Source organism: Chiloscyllium plagiosum, chromosome 2 (assembly GCF_004010195.1).
Source record: "Chiloscyllium plagiosum isolate BGI_BamShark_2017 chromosome 2, ASM401019v2, whole genome shotgun sequence".
NCBI lineage: Eukaryota > Metazoa > Chordata > Chondrichthyes > Orectolobiformes > Hemiscylliidae > Chiloscyllium > Chiloscyllium plagiosum.
Window position 1 is genome coordinate 66,709,036 of NC_057711.1, and position 20,733 is coordinate 66,729,768.

The 20,733-nt window shown below is 39.2% G+C and overlaps 1 protein-coding gene across 5 annotated transcripts in view; it reads left to right on the forward strand.

The window, feature by feature from the left end:
- LOC122560620 (dmX-like protein 1) overlaps positions 1-19,458 on the forward strand; it is a 236,632-nt gene extending 217,174 nt beyond the window's left edge. For all 5 annotated transcript variants that reach the window (XM_043711479.1, XM_043711440.1, XM_043711459.1 and 2 more), the window contains 6 exons: positions 2,953-3,080; positions 4,454-4,537; positions 4,648-4,739; positions 12,808-12,860; positions 15,093-15,310; positions 16,464-19,458. In XM_043711479.1, coding sequence (XP_043567414.1) covers positions 2,953-3,080; positions 4,454-4,537; positions 4,648-4,739; positions 12,808-12,860; positions 15,093-15,310; positions 16,464-16,697 — 809 coding nt within the window. In that variant the 3' untranslated portion in view covers positions 16,698-19,458. The remainder of the gene's footprint in view (positions 1-2,952; positions 3,081-4,453; positions 4,538-4,647; positions 4,740-12,807; positions 12,861-15,092; positions 15,311-16,463) is intronic.
- Positions 19,459-20,733: the final 1,275 nt, after the last annotated feature.

Sequence of the window (20,733 nt, forward strand, 5' to 3'; positions counted from 1 at the left end):
CCTCCTCTAGCTTATCTCTTCACGCTTCAGGCTCACTGCCTTTATTCCTGATGAAGGGCTTTTGCCCGAAACGTCGATTTCGAAGCTCCTTGGATGCTGCCTGAACTGCTGTGCTCTTCCAGCACCATTAATCCAGAATCTGGTTTCCAGCATCTGCAGTCATTGTTTTTACCTCATTGATTTTTACCTTAGAGGGCTGATGGTTTTTGGCAATGTCCCGAAACTTCTCAAGACACTGCTACATGTAGACAGTGTCCCATGAGGGATCCCTGTGCCCCCCTGTAATGGCTGTAGTCCAGTGATCAATTTTATCAATTTTGAAGGATTCCCCCCCCCCCCCCTGACAGGTGAAGCAAGTGTCATCAAGTGTGTAATCGTTGACCATAAAGTAAACAAACACTTAAGCGTTGAACAAATACAACCAGGTGGGACACCTGAAATTGACAAGACAAGCACTCAGTAACTGCAGAACAAACAGACACACCCAAAACAAACACTTAGAAACCACCAGACAGAACAACACAAATGGGTCAGTTTCCTTCGCGCTGAGGATCTATCAATGTTAAAGCGAAAAATTGATCAGCGGTCTCACCTTCTATCTTGCCATTCTTTCTCTGCCCATCCATCTTTCCCCTGGCTGAATTAGGATCGTGACACAAGTCCTGGCTCAATTTGGATCACACGTGTGGCGATTGTTTTAAAATTTACTTAATCAGTTTAGGTGCTAACCCGACTACCACCTCAGGCCAAGTCTGTGGTTGCTCAACTCCCGAATTGCCACAGTATCTGGCTGCCAAATTAGTTAAAATTTTGTTGATTAATTTAGGAACTTACCAGACTACTTCCCCAGGCCAAGTCTGTGGTAGCTGAAGCAATTCGCCATCGTTGCTAGATCAGAATTATGGCCACCCTCTGCAGTCGTCCAGCCATTCTCTAGTCTGACCCGCTGGGGCAGGACTGGCCACCAGGTCTGAATTGGGCTAAATTTAAAATATCAGGTTCGCTTACCCTATTGAGAGAAAAAGGGGCTGTCGACTAATGTTGGAGAAATTAGCCCAATAAATTAAAGATCACAAAGCACAGTTCGAAGTGAAATTAACAAACGGTTTATTAGTACAGCGATATCACAGAAGAGAAATTGACTAAGCTGAAACAGAACAGACAGTCTATCCAGGTCGTTGAGAATTCTCTTCCTCGTGTTGCGGGTGGAGCCAGATTTTATAGGAATCTTGTACAATAAGGTTAATTTAAATGGGGAAAGATACAAAGTATTTGGAAATTAAGTAATCCAGTTACAATGATGATAATTAAAAAACAGTTATTGGAAGAATGTCCTGATTGTCAGTACAGTGTAACATCCTGACAGTATCGATGAGTTCCTGATGCAATCAGGAGATTCCAATTCTCTTTGCAGGTAGGTGAGAATGTCTCTTTTGAAACAGTAAGGTGCTTCCATTGTTCCCGTCCTGGGAGCGAGATCCTTGGTGGTGCCTCTCCGTCTGACCTGTTCTTTGTCTGGCTTTGGTATTGCTGTGTTATTAGACTGCCTCGGGGCTTTGGGACATCTGTGTGACTGGGTATTGTTAATGTGTTTTGGGAAGTGTATTCCCTTGTCAGCAAGTGCTGTCTCGTTTCACTTGTCAGCCTGTTTGGTCACTGCTGAGGCATTCTGGGTGTTTCTGGTATAGTTTGGTGAAGTTTGTATTCCTGTGTTCTGTGTAGCCCACTATGCGTAGGCGGGGTGGCAGATCTTTCCCCACATTAAGTGATATTGAATAGAGGTGTTGAAATTTATTAATGATTTTGATCGACAAAGTAAGGGCAACTTGCATTGACAGAAGGTTACTAACCAGAGGAGATGGGTCCACGATATCTGACCAACAAAAGTGAGATGAATTTTTTTATGCAGCAAATTGACTGTCTGAATGATTAGTTTTTGCATATTGTGTGTAGTTGCTAACTGCAGGCAATTTATTCTGCTGCAATTGACAAAAGACTAGATAACTTGTAGATAGTTGGGATTTGTTCCGAGATGTTGACACAGATAACTGTCAAGCAAGTGGAAGTTGCTAGTGTGATTATTAAGGAGTAAAAAATATCCTTTGTCAATAAAGCTAAATGCAATCTGGAATGTTTTCAGTTTAACCAGTCTTGTGAAAGCCCATTTTCTTTAAATCATTTTTACTCACCTGATATCCAGAAATCAGAAATAAGCACATGAAAAAATAAAAGAAATATGATTTTGATAACCAATATTTGGTGTGTCTTAGCTTCATAGTTCTTTTAACCTCATTAGTTTCTCGTGTGCTCCTAAGTGTTTGTGCAAATTTTAAAGGGATTTTCAATTTAATCTGAACAAAATAAATTTCTCAACTTTTCCTCTATTTCTACTTTTCCTTCATAATGCAGGGCAGTTAATAGCGTACAGAAAGCCTGTTTCTCGGGCATGTCAATTGATGTCATCAAAAAGGATCAAAAATTGCAGATGCTGGAAATTTGAAGCATATTCCAAGTTCTGGAGAAACTCAACAGGTCTGACGTCTGTAGAGAGTCGTACAACAAGGAAACTGACTCTTTAATCCAATTTGTCCATACTGACCAGACATCCCAATGTGACCTAGTCTCACTTGCCAGCATGTCCCTCTAAACCAGTTAATACTTCAAATCTGACAAAAAGTCACTGAACTCAAAGCATTAACTCTTTTTATTTCTCTCTATGGATGCTGCCAGACCAGAGTTTCTTGAGGAATTTCTGTATTTAAAACAAAATCCTGCCTGGGAATTTGTTTGAACCAGTTATAAAGTTCTATAATAAACATCCCTGATCCATTGGGCATTCAGCACTGAGCAGAAGGAGCTGCCTAATTGCAGCCAAGCAGTGGGGGGGGGTTGTAGATTTTAAGAAATTGATGTATGTTAAATAATTTAAGCATTATTTCTACAATGATTTAGACCTAACTGGTGCTCAAGATGGTAGTGTTCGAATGTTTGAGTGGGGTCACTCTCATCAACTAGCATGCTTTCGACCTTCTGGCAACTCCAGGATAACCAGAATACGATTTAATCATCAGGGTAATAAGGTATGATATCTGAGAAAGACAGTATAAACATAGTGGAAGAGTTGAACAATTTGTACTTTGTATGTAGCAATGTCATGCACTCCTTGTATACACGTAATGCCCTGGAGAATGTTGAGCCTCTATTGTGCTGTTGCAAATGATGTACTAGTTCCCTGAATAACACAATGAATGTTGAAGTGTAATTTTTGTACTTGTCAAATGAAGCATCATGAATTGCAAATTAATCAAAATTTTGAAGTGCAGAGAGAAGTAACCATGAAAGCCATTGGATTGTTGCAAACTCCACTAGTTTGCAATGCATTATATCTGTTACTTTCCCCATAAATCTCACATGCTCATACTTTTTTTTTCCATTGTCCCCTTGAACTTGTCACCAAACCAAACGTTAAGTTCAATCCCCTCCTTTTGCCTATTTTGTCAAAGCTAGAACATCCCAAACAAGGACCTTTCTAATTGCTCTGCTGTAAAGAATCTCAAGGATTTATCCTTAAACTCTTCCTCATTTGCATGTTGCCTTTGGCAGCATTGTCCACTACTGTGGGAACAAGTTCTGCTTGGGATGGTGGCTTCTTCCATCTCCAAATAATCAACCACCACTGACTTCATTATGTCCCATCTTCAAATGAAATCCTGTTTTATGCAGTTGTCGTTTAACTGGACCACATTATTCCACTACTCTTGTGCCCATTTCCCCATCCTCGGCCGTTGTAAATGTCAGCTGACCTAATACAGCTGCTCTTAACTATCTTGTGTTTATTCTCATTATTTCCCACTCCTGTTTTTGGTGATCTGTGCAGACTCCTGATTTTCCAATGCAATAAATTTTTAGCCTTATGTTTAAATCCACTCTTCTGTAACCTTCTCTGATCTTACAATTCACTCTCTTGACACTTATCATCTCTTTCCTGTTGTAGATCATGCCCCTCTTTTGAAAGTCATGTTTTCAGCAGCATTGGTCTTAACCTCAAGATACTCTCCCTGATCTTGCACCTTCTCCCATCTTGTTAAAAACTCAAATTTGCAGCCAAGTTTTAATCATCCTTCCTAAATGTTCCTCCTCTATTTGGATTTCGGGCTTTCCCTTTTGCTGCAATGTCTTTGTATGTTAACTTGCTTTAACGTAGTGGTTTTATAACCTGACACATATTCACCTGAGTAGCATGTGAATCCAGTCTCTCACTTTGTAGTTGATTTTTCAAGTCTTCTCAAGTAGTGTAGCAAGCAAGATATTTGACCTGCTTGATGTTTCAGTATACTATTTTCAAAAATCTTAAATGTTCATGCCAAAAACTAGCATTAATGGCCTGCATAAAAATGCAAACAAATGTAGTCCTTTTAGACTAATACAATATGTAATCATGTCTTTTTATCAGTTTGGAATTGTTGATGGTGATGGATTCTTGACCTTCTGGCAAACAAGCCCAGTTGCTTTAGGAGCTACACCCAAACCTTATCTGGTGAGCTGATAATTAACTTCATTTTTCTGTTTAAATTCAATATGTTAATAGCATGATGGAACTTATTAACATACTGTATATTTATAGGTTCTTACAATTTTATCTTTCAGACCTGGCAGTGCCATAACAAGACTGCAAATGATTTTGTTTTTGTTAGTTCGTCTACTTTAATAGCAACAGCTGGACAATCTAGTGACAACAGGTAAGATTAACTAAAGCATATTTCTTGGTACGACTCAGAGATATTTTAGCCTTTGCTTTTACTTTCACTTTCTAATGTCACACTGCACTCGTTGTGGTAATGTCCATCCCTGCACATCCTTACTGACTTCGTCATTCCAGTAACTTTCATGAGAAACTTGTCAGATCTTGAGAACATTTATTTTACATCAGAACACACATTCTGTTAATGATCGTTCGGATCAATTGTCGTCTTAATAAGTAGTGTCATCTCCTAAGTATTTTTTTAGCTTTGCACTAAACTTTGTAAGCAAATTTCTCCTCGCTGTCTGGCTTCTTTTCTAAACCATTTACCTTTTTTAATTGTATTTCTTTTCTGTTCCATTGGTGATCTCCAGTATTTACTCAGAATGATCTGATTGTTCATCAAGTGCTATGGAACCAGAAAGATAAAAGTGTGTTAATTCGATCTAATCTACATTTGGTTGGCCATTTATGGTCTGACTGAGATAGGGGGAAATTATTACCAACAGTGATTCCTGCTCCTCGTCAATATTAACTGACAGTGCATATGAAGGATCGTTGGTTTTGAATAGAATTAATTGTCTTATGGTGGTCTTAATAAACAACTTACCAACATTAAGTATCCCAGCAGGAGCTGAATAGGCACCAAAGTGATTGAGATACTGTGATGGAGAGTATATAGATTTGAAAATTAAACTTGGTCTGTTGGGTCACAGATTTTGTGATGATTCTCGATCATCCCCAGTTAGAGAGAGTCTGTGGAATTGCAGGTGAGGGTGCAGAGTTTGAGGCAGAGGCCCAAGTCCTTGAGTTCAGTATTACCAGTGTGGAATGAAAGCAGTGCTATATAGAAAGCCATGGCTGCTGCCAGATACAAAGCCCAAGAGACCAAGAATCCAGGCCTAAAGTAGGTGATTTATTTGGTGGAGGGATGAGGTCCCCAAGAGAATGAGCAAGGCAGTTTTTAGCGCCACTCCTTTGTCCTACATCGATGCCCTTGATCAGGCTCTAAGTATGTTGGATCAAGTCCTCTACGCAGTCTATAATGTTTCCTTGCTGGGAAGGCAACCTATTGGCAGACTCACTCACTGTTGGGTTACTCCCAGCAGTGGTGGGCTCAGATGCTTAGGTGATCATTCTTTGGTCACGTAAAGGCCTCGGTTAGTGGTCAAGTAAGAAGGTCAGCCCAGAACTTAACTCTGTTGGAGGTAGGAAAACATGTGAAAGCAGTACACCACTTCCTTGTCTCAATAAATCTCATCCTGCCTCCCGTTTACTTTCTGAGACAAGAAGATCCTGTCCAAAACCTTGACTACACATTGAGGATTGTGTTGTATGTCTTTTCCACCATGGTATTTAAGATGGATTGAAAACCAGGCATTCACAAGGCACTGTGTGCCATCAAAAGTAGCAGAACTTTATTTCACTGCTATTAGAAATCTAGTAGCCTGGCATTTCTCTGCTTCTACAGGTACCTTCAACTCAAGAGACTAGCTGGGTTCAAAAACAAGTGTATAAGAACATGCTAAGAGCTCCAATGGACATTCTTGAAAAAGAAATGCAACTTGATGAAGCAATCAGACAGCGTATACTCTGAAATGGAAGCAGCATACAGGGAAGATGGTGGATTAGTGTCCATAACTCTGGATTAGTTAATCCAGGGGTCCAGGTTAATGCTCTGGGGGTATGGGTTTGAATTGCATCATGACAGCTAGTTTAAAAATTAATTTTAAAAATATCAAATTAAAAGTTAGAATATGTCACCATCAAACTATTCTTGACTGTCATCCAGTCCATTCACCCATGTCACCTGAGTTGACCTGTGTACAATTCCCGGTCTACCGCTAGAATAATTGTAGTTCATAAGATCGTGATTTCACCTCTGAAATATCCTAGCCACTCAAATTAATGGCAGTTGGGGGTGGGCAACACCTTGCCAATGCTGTACACGTTGTCTTCAGAGTGTTTTTTTATAAAAGACAAAATGAAAGCAATTTCACCTCAGCCATATCCTGAGGTCCCATTACCTCACATCCATTTTCAGCCAACTCAGTTCATTCCATGAAACAATTGAAGGCTATGTCCCTGACAACATCCTGGATGTAGTGCTGCAGACCTTTATGCCAAACAAGCCAATTTATTCAGTATAGCTACAGCACCAGTATCAACTGACAATATGGAAAAGTGTACAGGGATGTCCTATCTATATAAAAAAAAGAGAAATCTGCTCAATACCAGAATATCAAACTAAAATAGTGTAGTTGCTGGCAATCAGAAATAAAAGCAGCAAGTGTTGGAAATGATGAAGGTTTCAGGTCAATGACTCTTCAATAGTGAAGAAAGTGAGGAAGGTTTTGAGCAGGAGGTACAAACTATGATAGGATCGAATACAGAAAAAGAGTGACATTTTAAAGAAGGGGGGTTATGGTATACATGTGCAAAGGAACTTTTAATGGTTGAAATATGGACACAAAGCATTTGTCTGGATGAGGTGTGAATGGCTTCCTAGCAATCAATCAAATGCAAAATCGGGGAAAAAGAAAAACATGGAAAAAGGCAGAAACAAAATGCAAAGTAAGCATTTTTATTTTTGACCTTTGGTTAGATGAGTCATTGAAGCAGCTGAACATGGTTGGATTGAGATATTGCAGTGAACTCCTGCAGCCATGGCTCAAGGCTATGTTGATTGGTTTCCAACAGCCAAAACTGTATCTTTATTTGAGCTCGGGATAACTTCAGCAAGTGGAATGCTATCATCTAGCTTCCTATTGATTCCAAAGTTGCAAAGGCTCCTTTGATGCAACACTCAAATGCTGCCCTGATATTAAGGACCATCACATTTCCTTATCATTGGAATTAAAATATTTTCAGAATACTTATATAATGATGGAGGTGGGATGAGCTGAAAAATGTGTTGCTGGAAAAGCGCAGCAGGTCAGGCAGCATCCAAGGAGCAGGAGAATCGACGTTTCGGGCATAAGCCCTTCTTCAGGAATGAGGACAGTGTGCCAAGCAGGCTAAGATGGAGGTGGGATAAGTCATTTGGAGTCAAACAGAATAGTGCAGAGCTTTAACAAGTGAGTTATTGCAAAGTGAATGTTGTTTGAAAGTGCTATCAGTGATGCCTTATTATTTTGCTGAAGTGGTGATAATTAATCAATGTAAGCTTTGGAAACAGCACTTCGTCTTTCATCTAGATTCTCTTCAGGCCTCATGACTTAACAAGAGTTCAGAAATGTGGATGTCTGGAATTCCAAATTTAGAGAAGTATTACTGATGCCACAAATAAGTTGGATTTAGCATGTGGTAGTAGAATGTGTTTCATTAATACTTGCCACTTAAACAAACTCGTGAAGAAGTGTCACCAAGTGCACAAGCATGAGTTTCTGGTTTTGGAATCCACATAGCAGCCATAATTGCTGAGGTGCATGCTTGAGGGAGAGAATTGCATGGATAATATGTCCAAGGAAAGAGACAATGGCCACTGAGACTGGCGCTATGGAGTGATGGTACCAGTACAAGCCAAACAAGTTTGAATCTGAAGGTTTAAACTAACTCAGCAAGGTGCGGCAAGTGGGAGAGCTTATTAGAAAGTAATACAGGGTACAAGGCTGGGAAATGCAGACAGCATTAAAATAGAGAATAGCAAATGAAAAAAGTGGATTCCGTGTAAAAATAAAAAAGAAAGTCATGAAGTCTAAATCAAGTTTACATTGCTTGTCCAGTAAATATAGCTTATAAGATTAGAGATTTACAGACCTATTGCTGTATGAGATAATAAATTAATAACAAAGACCTTTATGAAAGGGCAGAACTGGTGATTCTTTTTATACTTAGTGTTCAGAAAAGATAGGGAAGGGCGGAGGCAGGAAAGGAGGCAATGGCATTTTTGGTTAAGGAGAGCATTGCAGTCCTGGAAAAAGGGGATGTTTCTGCAGTTTCAGGCACAGATTGATTTGGCTAGAGCTGAAGAATAAGTTCTATTCTCATCAGCTGAGCAGGAAAGATGGAAGAAGGAATTTCAAGGAAATTATTAGAGAGGTGTAAACATCATTTATAAAGTGCCTTTTAACTGCCCATACATGACTAGGATAATGGTACTATAGGGAACAGCGAGGGAAGTATTTCTTGATTGTGATCATGAGAATTTCCCCCCTCTGACCTATCACCTTCTCCCTCGCATTAATCCACCTATATCTTTCCCAGCTGCCTTCTCCCCAACCCCACCTCCCCTCCCATTTATCTCTCCGCCCCAACCCTCAAGTCTCATGAAGGGCTTATGCCCAAAACGTCAATTCTCCTGCACATCCACAGTCTCCAACCTCCCTGTCCGTGAACCCCACACTACCTGATTCTACCTCCTTCAGAATATTCAAAACCTGACTGCCCCAGTCACCCATTGTCTCAGCCTGCGCCTGTCCCACTGAACTCCTCTCTTCCTGCCTCGACACTGTCCTGTCCCCCTTAGCTCAGGAACTCCCCACCTACATTTGTGACAGCACACATGCCCTTCACCTCCTCCAAGATTTTCGTTTCCCCGTCTTCACATGGGCATCCAGTCCCTGTACACATCAATCTCCAAGCCCTCCATTTCTTCCACTCATGCTGTCCCAACTAGTACCCTCCCACCGATGCCCTCATCCACCTGGCTGAACTGGTCCTCACCTTCAACAACTTCTCCTTCCAATCCTCCCACTTCCTCCAAATGAAAGAGGTAGCCATGGGCTCCCGCAGAGGACCCAGCTATGTCTGCCTGTTTGTTGGATATGTGGAACAGTCCAGTTACACTGGCACCACCCCCACCTGTTCCTCTGCTACACTAACTGTATCAGTGCCGCCTCGTATTCCCACAAGGAGGTTGAACTGTACATCAACTTTACCAACACCTTCCGCCCAGACCTCAAGTTCACCTGGACCATCTTGGAAACCTCCCTCCCCTTCCTGGTCCTCTCCATCACTGTCTCTGGTGACCGACTAACCACAGATGTATCCTACAAGACCACTGACTCCCACAGCTACCTCGCGTGAAAACGCCATCCCTTATTCCCAAGTCCTCCAACTTCGCCGAATCTGTTCCCAGATGACCAATTCCACCTCAAAGTCCCAGATGGCCGCCTCCCTCCACGATCGCGGAGGGCTGAACATTTCAACTCCCCCGCCTACTCCATCAAGGACATGCAGGTCCTGGGCCGCCTCCAAGGCCAAACCATTACCACCTAACGCCTGGAGGAAGAACACCACCTCATATTCTGCCTTGGAACCCTGCAACCCCATGGGATAAATGTGGGTTTCAACAGCTTCCCCATTTTCCCTTCCCCCACATTATCCCAGTCTCGAGCCTCCAGCTCCGCACCGCCCTCCAGACCAGTCCCTCCTCTGACTTATCACCTTCTCCCCCCTCTTTCATACACCTATCAATTTCCCAGCTACCTTTCCCCTCCAAACCCAGCCTCAACCCACAAGCTTCATCCTGATGAAGGACCTGTGCCTGAAATGTCGATTCTCCTGCTGCTCGGATGCTGCCTGACCTGCCGTGCTTGTCCAACACTACACTCTTGACTTTGAGCTCCATCTGCACTCCTCACTTTCTCCTAATTTCTTACAGCTGTGTTACAACAAGAGCCGCAGGTAGATCCAGTTATGGGAATGAAGTCAGCCACTTGGATCAAGTGAGTGATCAGGTTTAGGAAGATGGTAGAAAATGACAATGATCAATCCAGAATGAGAATGAACAACTGGTAGAGAACAGACTTCAGTGGGGCAAGAGTTGGGTCAGATCAACTGGAACCCAAGGCGGGCAGGAGGAACAATGGCTGAACAACCGGTTACCCTCAAAGAGGAGTTGCTTTGGATACAGTCAAGGTGTATTCCCTCAAAGAAAATGTAGGACAAGCAAATCCTGAACTCCCTAGAAAATAACAAAAGAAATACAAATTGAATTGTTGCATGGTAAATACATTTGCAAACCAAACTGAATTCACATGGTTCGGAAGGAAGTTGGAAAAACAAACATAAGCCAAGGAGGCACAATGAATAAAGGCTGGCAACTAACATTTTTTAAAAATCCCAGAATCGTCTTAAAGTATATCAGTAAGAAAAGGATTGTACAAGTAGGAATAGAGTCAGGAAAGGGATTGACACCTTGAGGGAAGAGAAATTCTGAGGTAGTAAATAAACACTTTGCATCTGTCTTTACCTAAATGGCAAATAGTGCCCAGGTGACAATGACTGAGGAGGAATAACTAAAGTGTTTAAAATTGATGAGAAGAATTTGTTACAAAAGTTATCAAAACCAAAACCAATGAGATGCATTAAAGGATATTGAAGGAAGCAAGAATGGAAATTGAAGAGGCAGTGACCGTTATCTTTGGAATCTGTCTGGATTCTGGCGGTTGTGCATGAGGAATAAGGAGAATTGAAAACATTGACACAACATTTATGACCAGTCAATTTAACTTTCGAAGTGGGAGAACCTCTAGCAACCATTACTTGGGATCAAGTTAGTAGTCCCATGAAAAAAACTTGGATTCGTTTGGAATCTCTGTTGCCGCTGCCACTGCTACCTTGCAGATGACCAGGAGTCTCTGCTCTGGGCCTACCATGACTGCATTCAGATTTCCCTGGCTCCGCAGCTGCCTTGATGACACCAGGAATCCCCACTCCCAGCCTTCCATGCGGCAGCCACTACCTGGCCAACACCAGGAGTCCTTGCTCTGGGCCTTCTGAAACCAGAAATCACTGGCTCTGCTGCCAAGTCAGGCTGCCATCCTACCAAGCGTCTGCTACCTCTGCCATCTCCGATTGTCGAGAAGCTGCCACCACTCAATGCATGGCACACTAACTGCCATACTGATACTGCCAACTAACCCACCAAAGAAAATTAAAATTTTTAAAAAAAGAAAAACAAAAGAAAAAGAGCAGAATTAAAAGAAAAAAATAAGAAAGAAAGCAGATGGAAGCAGATGAGCCCTGGGCAAGAGCCTGCAAGCAGCCCTGCTACTTCACTGCCATCCTGGAAAGGGTAACTTTCTAAAAAGTGTGCACAAAAAGTGTGCAACCTCTGTGTATAAGTACAGAAGACCTTGAAAGTAAGAAGCACATGTCGAGAGAAAATTGTTCATAAAGCATAGAACATTCTCGGCTTCATAAATAGGGACACCGTTTCAGAGCAGGGTGTTTATGTTGAAATTTGGTGAATCGCTGGTTAGATGTCAGCTGTAATATTGTGTAGTGTTCTGGGTACCATACTACAGGAAGGATGTGAATACATTGGTGAAGTGCAGAAGAGGTTTATGAGAATGATTCCAAGGATGAAACATTTCAGTTCTATGGAATGATTGAAGAAGTTGGTACTGTTTTTACCTTGGAGAGACAGCTAAGAGGGGTTTGCAAAATCATGAAGAATCTGGACAGAATGAATAGGCTTAAACCACTCCCCCTCCTAAATGGATCAAGAGCCAGAGGGCACATTTTAAAAGTGTTTTTCAAAACAAGTAAATGCAAGGTGAGAAAACATTTTCACAGTAGTTAAGGTGTGGAATACGGTGGTTGAAAGTATGATGGAGGTGGGTTCTATAGAACCATCGAATAGAATATTGGACAATTGTTTCTGATTAAATAATGTGCCTGGCTATGGGGAAAAGCACTTAGTTAAAATGCACACATAACTGATGCAGGCATGATGGGCTGAATGTCCACCTGCACTGTGACAACTCTATGAATCTCTGTATATTTTTGATTTTTGTATCTACACATTTCAGTTGGTTATTCTCCAATCTATCTGTGCATTTCTTTCTCGACACTAATTTGTTTTCTCTACACTAATTTTCTTTCACATCTTGTCTGGATTTTTTTTCCCCCTTTTATTGGTCAAATCTGTTCAGAAACTAATGAAACACTGACAATTATCTTTTAATTAAAAGAAACATTGAGTTCACAGCACAGGATTTGGCTACAAATGATAGCCACACAAGTTTGATTGACCTTTTTGCAAAACAGAAAGATGAGCTTATGAAAGTTGATGATACAAAGTATTTTTATCACAATTACTTTTTCTTCCCATCTAGGAATATCTGCCTTTGGGATACACTTGTGCCACAAACCAATAGTCTAGTTCATGGTGAGTTTAGTAGAAAATGCATGGTGTCAAGTTCCCAATACTATTTACGATGAAACTGTATAGGCTATTGTTGAAAAAGTAATTCAGAGCAATTGAAAAAGTGAGTTGAGTGTAATATTTTGTGATCTTCAGCAAATGATGCATGTTACTACTTGCACAGTTTATTTAAAAGATCAAGTTACACTACTTGGTTCATCTGCTGACACCCAGACTCTGGAACTCTGTACACCTCTCGTGTATTCACCTTTTGCTTTCTCCTTGAAAACACCATAAACTTTTACCTATGGCCAAACTTTTTATCTCTAGTCTAATATTCCTTTGTGGCTCAGGATTAAACTGCCTGATAATATCCTTTTAGTCACCTTGCAATGTTTTGCTACTTTAAATGGACTTTATCAATGCAAATTTTTAAAAAAGACAGTGTCAGATATATTCTGTGGTATATTTTAAGTCATTTTAGACTCTAGAGTGTAATTGTCTTGTAGAATTTTAGTTTTGGGTAATTGTAAATAGTTTAATGTTTTATAGTGTAAGGTACACACTCCAATATAATTTAAATATCTACTTAATGCAGGATACTACTGAATACAGTATTGTTATGACACGGGTGGTGAACCCTTCTGTTAATTAAATCAAGCACCCAGAAAAGCTCACCTTGCCTCGTAATCTGTAAAAACGAGTGACGGAGAACTCCCAAATTGCACTATTTAAAGAAAATAAAATCAATTTATTCTTTAACTCTGAAAGTGAACATTAAACAACAACTCTTCACAACTCTAAGCCCCCACTTTCTTTTAACTGGTTATTATCTCCCTTCAACTAAATAACAATATATAGTTCCAATAAAACACTTATTAAAATTATGTCAACCTAATTTCAAAACTGCATAACCGCTGTCATCTTCGATGTCTGTGTTTGGGCTGAAGATCTCCCTGGGTAGTCATCTTTCTTTTTACTGTATGTTTCATATGAAAAGGTACCTTTGATAGAGAGTGGTTCCTAATTTCTTGGATCAGTGTTGATGGCATTTGCTCTATCTGATTTTCAAGTGCCTGCCTTTTTTATATCCCCAACGTCGGATTGTCTAGATTCGTTTGATGTTGGCAAAACAATAAATTCAAACTTGACTTACAGCATACAAGCTTAATGCAGAATTCATGAAATCCAGCAGCCAGAATCCTTTTTTTTTTTTGCTTTTAAATTAGGTCTCCCTGACATAGACTTTAATGAGTAGAGTGCATATTAGATTAGATTACTTAGATTAGATTACTTTCAGTGTGGACACAGGCCCTTCGGCCCAACAAGTCCACACCGCCCCGCCGAAGCGCAACCCACCCATATCCCTACATCTACCCCTTACCTAACACTACGGGCAATTTAGCATGGCCAATTCACCTGACCTGCACATCTTTGGACTGTGGGAGGAAACCGGAGCACCCGGAGGAAACCCACGTAGACACGGGGAGAACGTGCAAACTCCACACAGTCAGTCGCCTGAGGCGGGAATTGAACCCGGGTCTCTGGCGCTGTGAGGCAGCAGTGCTAACCACTGTGCCACCGTGCCGCCCAAAGTATATTTTGGGCTGGGCCTCAGCAATGTGAGACTTGTTCATCAGATACCTGTGACACTGACATGGGTTTTGCATAGCATTAAAGCAGTTTTAAGAAAATGTTATCAACCTGATAAGATCCATCTTCCTGTTGCCTTCAGGCTGAGCTAAAGAACTCTCCCTTCAGTCCATTACCATAACGCCATGTTTAAATGCACAACTATCAGCGTTATGAGTACAGTTTAACAGTTTTATAGTTGCTAATAGTTCTTGTCAAACTATATATTAAATTGAGTTATATTACAAAACATGTACAATTCTGAGACTATGCAGTGCTCTGACTATGTATAAGCATGAGCTCTGCTCAGTGTCATTCAGAAGTGTGTTCTTCTATTCACTGGCTCATTCGATGTTGCACAGAGCACAGTCTTTTAAATTGCCAAAATGATTTATCTTTTGTTATCTAGTGTATCAATTGATCTGTAAAGTAAAATATAAAATTCAACAAGTTCAAAAGTTTTGATCCAATTTGTTTTGAGGAGTTTTTATTACAGGTTCCAAACCAATGTGAATTGTCATTTAATTAGTTTGTATTCTCAGGAGGGTTTGTAGCAACGTGTATAGGTCTGCCAGTCAATCCATAAAACAAGGCACCTGATTCACTGTAGTTTTTGTATTCCAGCTTTCACCTGTCATGACAGTGGAGCCACCGTTTTGGCATATGTATCAAAGCAGCAACTTTTGATATCTGGTGGAAGAAAGGGTTACGTTTGTATATTTGATCTACGTCAGCGACTGCTGCGTCAAACCTTTCAGGCACACGATTCACCTATAAAAGCGATTGCTGTAGATACAGCAGAGGACTACTTCATTACTGGGTCTGCTGAGGGTAATATGAAGGTAAAAATATCATTTGTGTATTTAAAATAATACTGACACACATTATAATCCTAAAAATACCTTAAGTATATTGATCCTGTATTGAACATAAGTGGCTAAAAATACTTTTTCTCAGCACAAACTAGGAATCTTGAAGTATCACAAATATTTTCTGGAGAGAATAACTAAAAATATGTTAGCACCTGTATCTCTGTTTGAAGCAGGAGCAAACAAAATGTTGTATTTTATAGAGGATTGGTTAGTGCATGAAGTACATGAACTCATTAAGCTCGCTCCATGTTGTGAATCAGTATCTGTTCATAAAATTAATATTCACAATTTCAAAGATTGCAGGCTATTTCTTGTTGTCCTCCTGTGGATTTCAATTTTTTTTCAGTCTCCAGCAAAGTTCTACTTCTCGCCTGTTAATGCCCTATTGCTCCTGCATTCACTTTAACATATTAACTTATCCCATTGACTTAATTCATGTGGTACCTTTTGCCTTCTCATATAGTCATTTTGGTAAATTATTATTTATACTGAAATATGTAATTGCAGTAAGTGTGATTTTATTGGGTAAGATATGTACTTTTCATGGAGCTTAAACAAATAGAATGGGCTATGGTTGACATCTCCATCCCCATGATCTTACATTTTGATTTGGGTGGGAGTTTTTCTTTCCCTGGAGCCTAGGAGGTTAAGGGGTGACCTTGTAGAAGTTTATAAAGTCATGCGGGGTATAAATAAGGTGAATGGTAAGTGTCTTTTGCCTAAGGTAAGGAATTTCAAGAAATGGGGGCATATTTTTAAGGTGAGAGGAGAAAGATTTTTAAAAAGAAATGGGGCAATTTTTTTTTACACAATGTAGTTAAACTTCTTTCTGGCAATGTTCACGTGTGGAATGAACTTCCAGAGAAAGTGGTGGATATGGGTACAATTACAATGCTCAAGAGACATTGGGATAAATACTTGGAGGGATATGGGCCAAATGTGGGTAAGTGGGACTAGTTTAGTTTGGGATGATGGACAGCATAGATTATGGTTGGACCAAAGGGTCTGTTTCCATGTTGCATGGCTCTGACTGGGAGGATTAGAAAAGTTTGTAAACTTGCTTGCAATAAACTTTTTAAATTTTGTTTATTCAAAATACTCACAAGATTGCTGTCATTTGTAGGTTTGGAGTTTGTCTACTTACAACCTGATTCACACATTCTCAAATGAACATGCTCGACAGTCACTCTTCAGAAACATTGGAACGGGAGTCATGCAGATAGAGACTGGTCCAGCAAATCACATGTTCTCGTGTGGAGCTGACGGTACAATGAAGATGCGTGTCCTGCCAGATCGTTTTAGCACAGGAAGTGGCAAGTTAGATATCTGGCAAGATGATGTTAGATTTATATTATGATGATAGTCTTGTCACAAAGCCCTTTGACTCAGTACACTGAGATCTATTTTTGTAGGTCTGATTTTGTGTTAAGAGAACACTGGTGTCATATGGAGATGTATGTTGAGCTGAAGTAGTTTCTTCATTCTTAATGCACTGATGCCTTAAGAAGATTGTAAGCTTAAGATTTTGTGAATTAAAACTAGGAATTATTGAATCTAAATGTGTCAAAATGGATGAATAAAGTAATTCTATTGTACAATAAGATAAATATGTTGCTGCTAAAAAAAAAGCTTTTCTCTATTGATACAGGTGCCGTTTTTTTTTTTGAAGTGTCAAAATGTACAGCGCTTTCAAGAGAATAAAATAGAAGGTACAATAATTATCTTTTTTATGCTTGTATTAAGAGTTTTGTACACAATGAAGTTATCATTTGAACTGTGAGCATTCCTTGTTTTTTTGCCTTAGCCTCTGAAATACAAGCAATTAATACTTAGTTTTGCTTAAACTCTTCAAGCAAGAGAAAGTAGCTAGTGTTCCAGGAGTTTGTGGCAAGGGAGAATTAAAACCAACCTTGCACAGCATTTTACAACAAAATGGAAAATAACATTTTTTTTACAAAGCTTCGTCTTGAACTAGATCTGTAAATATAACCCACTAAAGCTTAAATGGTTCTTCCACTAAGACAATAATATCAAAATTAATTATCTTTTTTTGTGTGCAAGTGTACACAGCCATGGGGAACAACAAATAGTCCTTACTGCCAGTCCCACTTTGTGTCAGTCTAATAATAGATGTATTGCAGTCGAGTCAAGATTACTCCGTATTCAAATTTAATAATCAATAACCCATCATGGTCACAAAGATCTATCCTATATCGTGCTGATGTAACAGTAAATGGTTTTAAAACATTATTTGACCTAAACAATGTAGTTAAAACTTCATTCTGGCAATGTTAGAAAATATTTGAATGCTGCAGTGAGGCAGTAAGTTCAACGTTGAACAATTACCTTAAACATTCTCAGATGAAAAAATTAATGATATGCAGAGTTTTTTTTTTAAAAGATATGTTTTGTATGGTTATATGTTTAAATGCAATATTTGTTGGAAAAAATCCAAAATCAGACTAATGACTTTTCTTTCTGTCACCAAGACATGTCAAAGTAAAAGTTGCATTTATATGCATTAGAATTGGTTATCCATTGATAGGATGACTAAATGCGGAATGTGTTTAAGGAGTAATCATTTAAGATAACTTTTGAGCCCACGTCAGCATTTAATATTTATCTGAACATATGTTATGAATAATTATGATTGGCATTCCTGTTTAGAAACACACAATATTTCCACATTTCTGATTTTTAAAATTAAATCTTATTTTTGGATGTTTCCCACCAATTAGCAATGAGAGTAGCATAACAGTTTTCTTGTAGACTGACTTCATCATCCTTGTGTCAGCTAAAGAGATATACAGAAATGAACACAGGGTTACTTGGCCATCTTATTGTTTTCATTCCTTTTCCACACAAGAAATTCTTGCCCACTTTCACTGGTCAAAACTGATTGAAGACAGGTTGAAAAACATAAAGCTACACCTTTAGCTTACTGATATATTTATCAAAGTCAAATGTCATTTTAACATGTGTTTCATCTAGCTCTTTTTGTGCAAATCAATTCACTTATATTAAAAAGGTAAATTCCTTTCATTCAGACAAGCTAAAGGTTCAGTTAAGATTAGGGAATAGCAATGATAGTTTAGTCATAAAGCAACTACTTCATTACAAGATCCAGATATCAAATATACTACAAAACAAATCAAACCTTGTACAGTTCGAAAACTTTCTCTCATTGCATCAAATACTAGAATAATTATCACTGCTTTGTGGGGGAAAAAAAATATTTGCTATTATTACATGCACACTCAATATTGGGAATAGCCATTTTATGTTTAAAGATTGTAATAGTTCACTTATTGTGAATGGCTTTTCTATGGGTATTATAACCTGGGTGTAAAACAAATAAAATATTTTATGGATTGCTTAGAGGAGAATAAAATCATTAGATTTTGCAATGGGTTCACTTTTTAATACTTAGCATATTCTACAGTGTATGGAATATTAGACTAAGTGCTGTCAAATGCACATTCATTTTAACTGATCACAGTTTAATGTACCTGTTAATTTCATCAATTATATGAATTCTTGCTTTGCAAATATCTTAGTAAATAGACACTGCATGTAAGCATTTCTATTAATCCTGATATGTATAAAGAGCTTATTTAGTAGGTATTTTTGTTTGTTATATACTCAGGATATTTTGTCTTTCCTTTAAAACATTTATTTGTACAACTAGTTTTAATAGGTTTGTTTATTTAAAAGGTAAGAGTACAACAATAGAAAGGAAAATATGGAAGGAAAACATTTTCATTTTCATTGTGCAATAAATGTACTAATTTTATTAAAGTTATTTATGAAATACTATTAGTAAATCTGAGAATTTTCCTCTTTACAATTTATATGGAATATTCTGTAATTAATTTCAAAGAAAACTGCACTTGGTAATCATCATCAATGACTTTACATTGTCCAAAGTTTTTAGATTCAGCACCTTCTACATGTAAAAATTAGCCTTTTGCTTTGAATCATAATGGAAGGAATATGTAATCCCACCTTTGAAATCACTGGTGCTCAGCTTCTGTTAGATGCTGACTGTACTGACAAAATTGTCAAACGTGTTGTACGTAACATAAATAATTGTTTCAATAAAACAACTACAGAAACAAGGAAAACATATTTTGATGTAGTTCTTTATTGAATGTGTAATATGGATCATTTAATTGTTTACCTTGTAATGTATGGTTGTTTCTTTAAACAAAGCTTAGTCAACCCATGTAATATTTCTAAATAAATAAAGCTGGTGCTGCTGCATGTATCAGTAGTAACCCTTCCTAAATTCTGGATTAGTGGTGCTGGAAGAGCACAGCAGTTCAGGCAGCATCCAAGGAGCTTTGAAATCGACGTTTCGGGCAAAAGCCCTTCATCAGGAATAAAGGCAGTGAGCCTGGAGCATGGAGAGATAAGCTAGAGGAGGGTGGGGGTGGGGAGAAAGTAGCATAGAGTAAGCAAATATGGCTGTGGTAGCGAGTTTGTTTCACGACATGGTTGAAGAGGTTCAGGGCAGAGGAAATGACCTGGGAGTTGAAGCTCTTCAACCATGTCATGAAACAAACTCGCTCAGGTTTAAACCAACCTGCTCAGAAATTTTGGTATGCTCCTCAGGAATGTTTGGAACTTGAACCCAGGTCTCTTCTGTTAGAGACATTACCACTGTACCATAGGATGTGATGACTCAATCTGTTCAAATGTGTTATGACACACCTCTCGAGCAAGTCGGACTTGAAGCTAGGCTGCCTGGCTCAAAGGCAAGGACACTACTGTTATGTTGCAGCTTCATTTGGAATGATATACAAGGTAAATCTGAACAGAAACATTTTATTGATGCTCACACTTCCACAGCCAGTTTTATACTGGACCCAAAATCTGCTGCCTCCAGCTCACCTGTCCAGCTCTTAAAGGGGCAGCACCCACAATTACATATGTAACACCCCACTTCTTAGGGATTGTAGCGAATATGTACATAGTCCTGAATATTTACAAAAGCATCATGACCGTGGAAGAACAACCATTCCTCCTTACACAAGACTTTCTATCCATAGACTACGTTAACATGATTAGTCTCAGTGAGCTGCAGCGACCAGCAGGTTCTTGAATGAGTACTTTTCTTCAGTATTTACGAATGAGAGGAATCGTATTGTTGAAGAGGAGAGTGTGAAACGGACTGGTAAGTTAGAGGAGATACATGTTAGGAAGGAAGATGTGTTGGACATTTTGAACAACTTGAGGATAGACAAGTCCCCTGGGCCTGATGGGATATATCCTAGGATTATGTGGGAAGCAAGAGAGGAAATTGCAGTACCGTTGGCAATGATCTTTTCATCTTCACTGTCAACGGGCGTGGTACCAGGGGACTGGAGAGTGGCGAATGTTGTGCCCCTGTA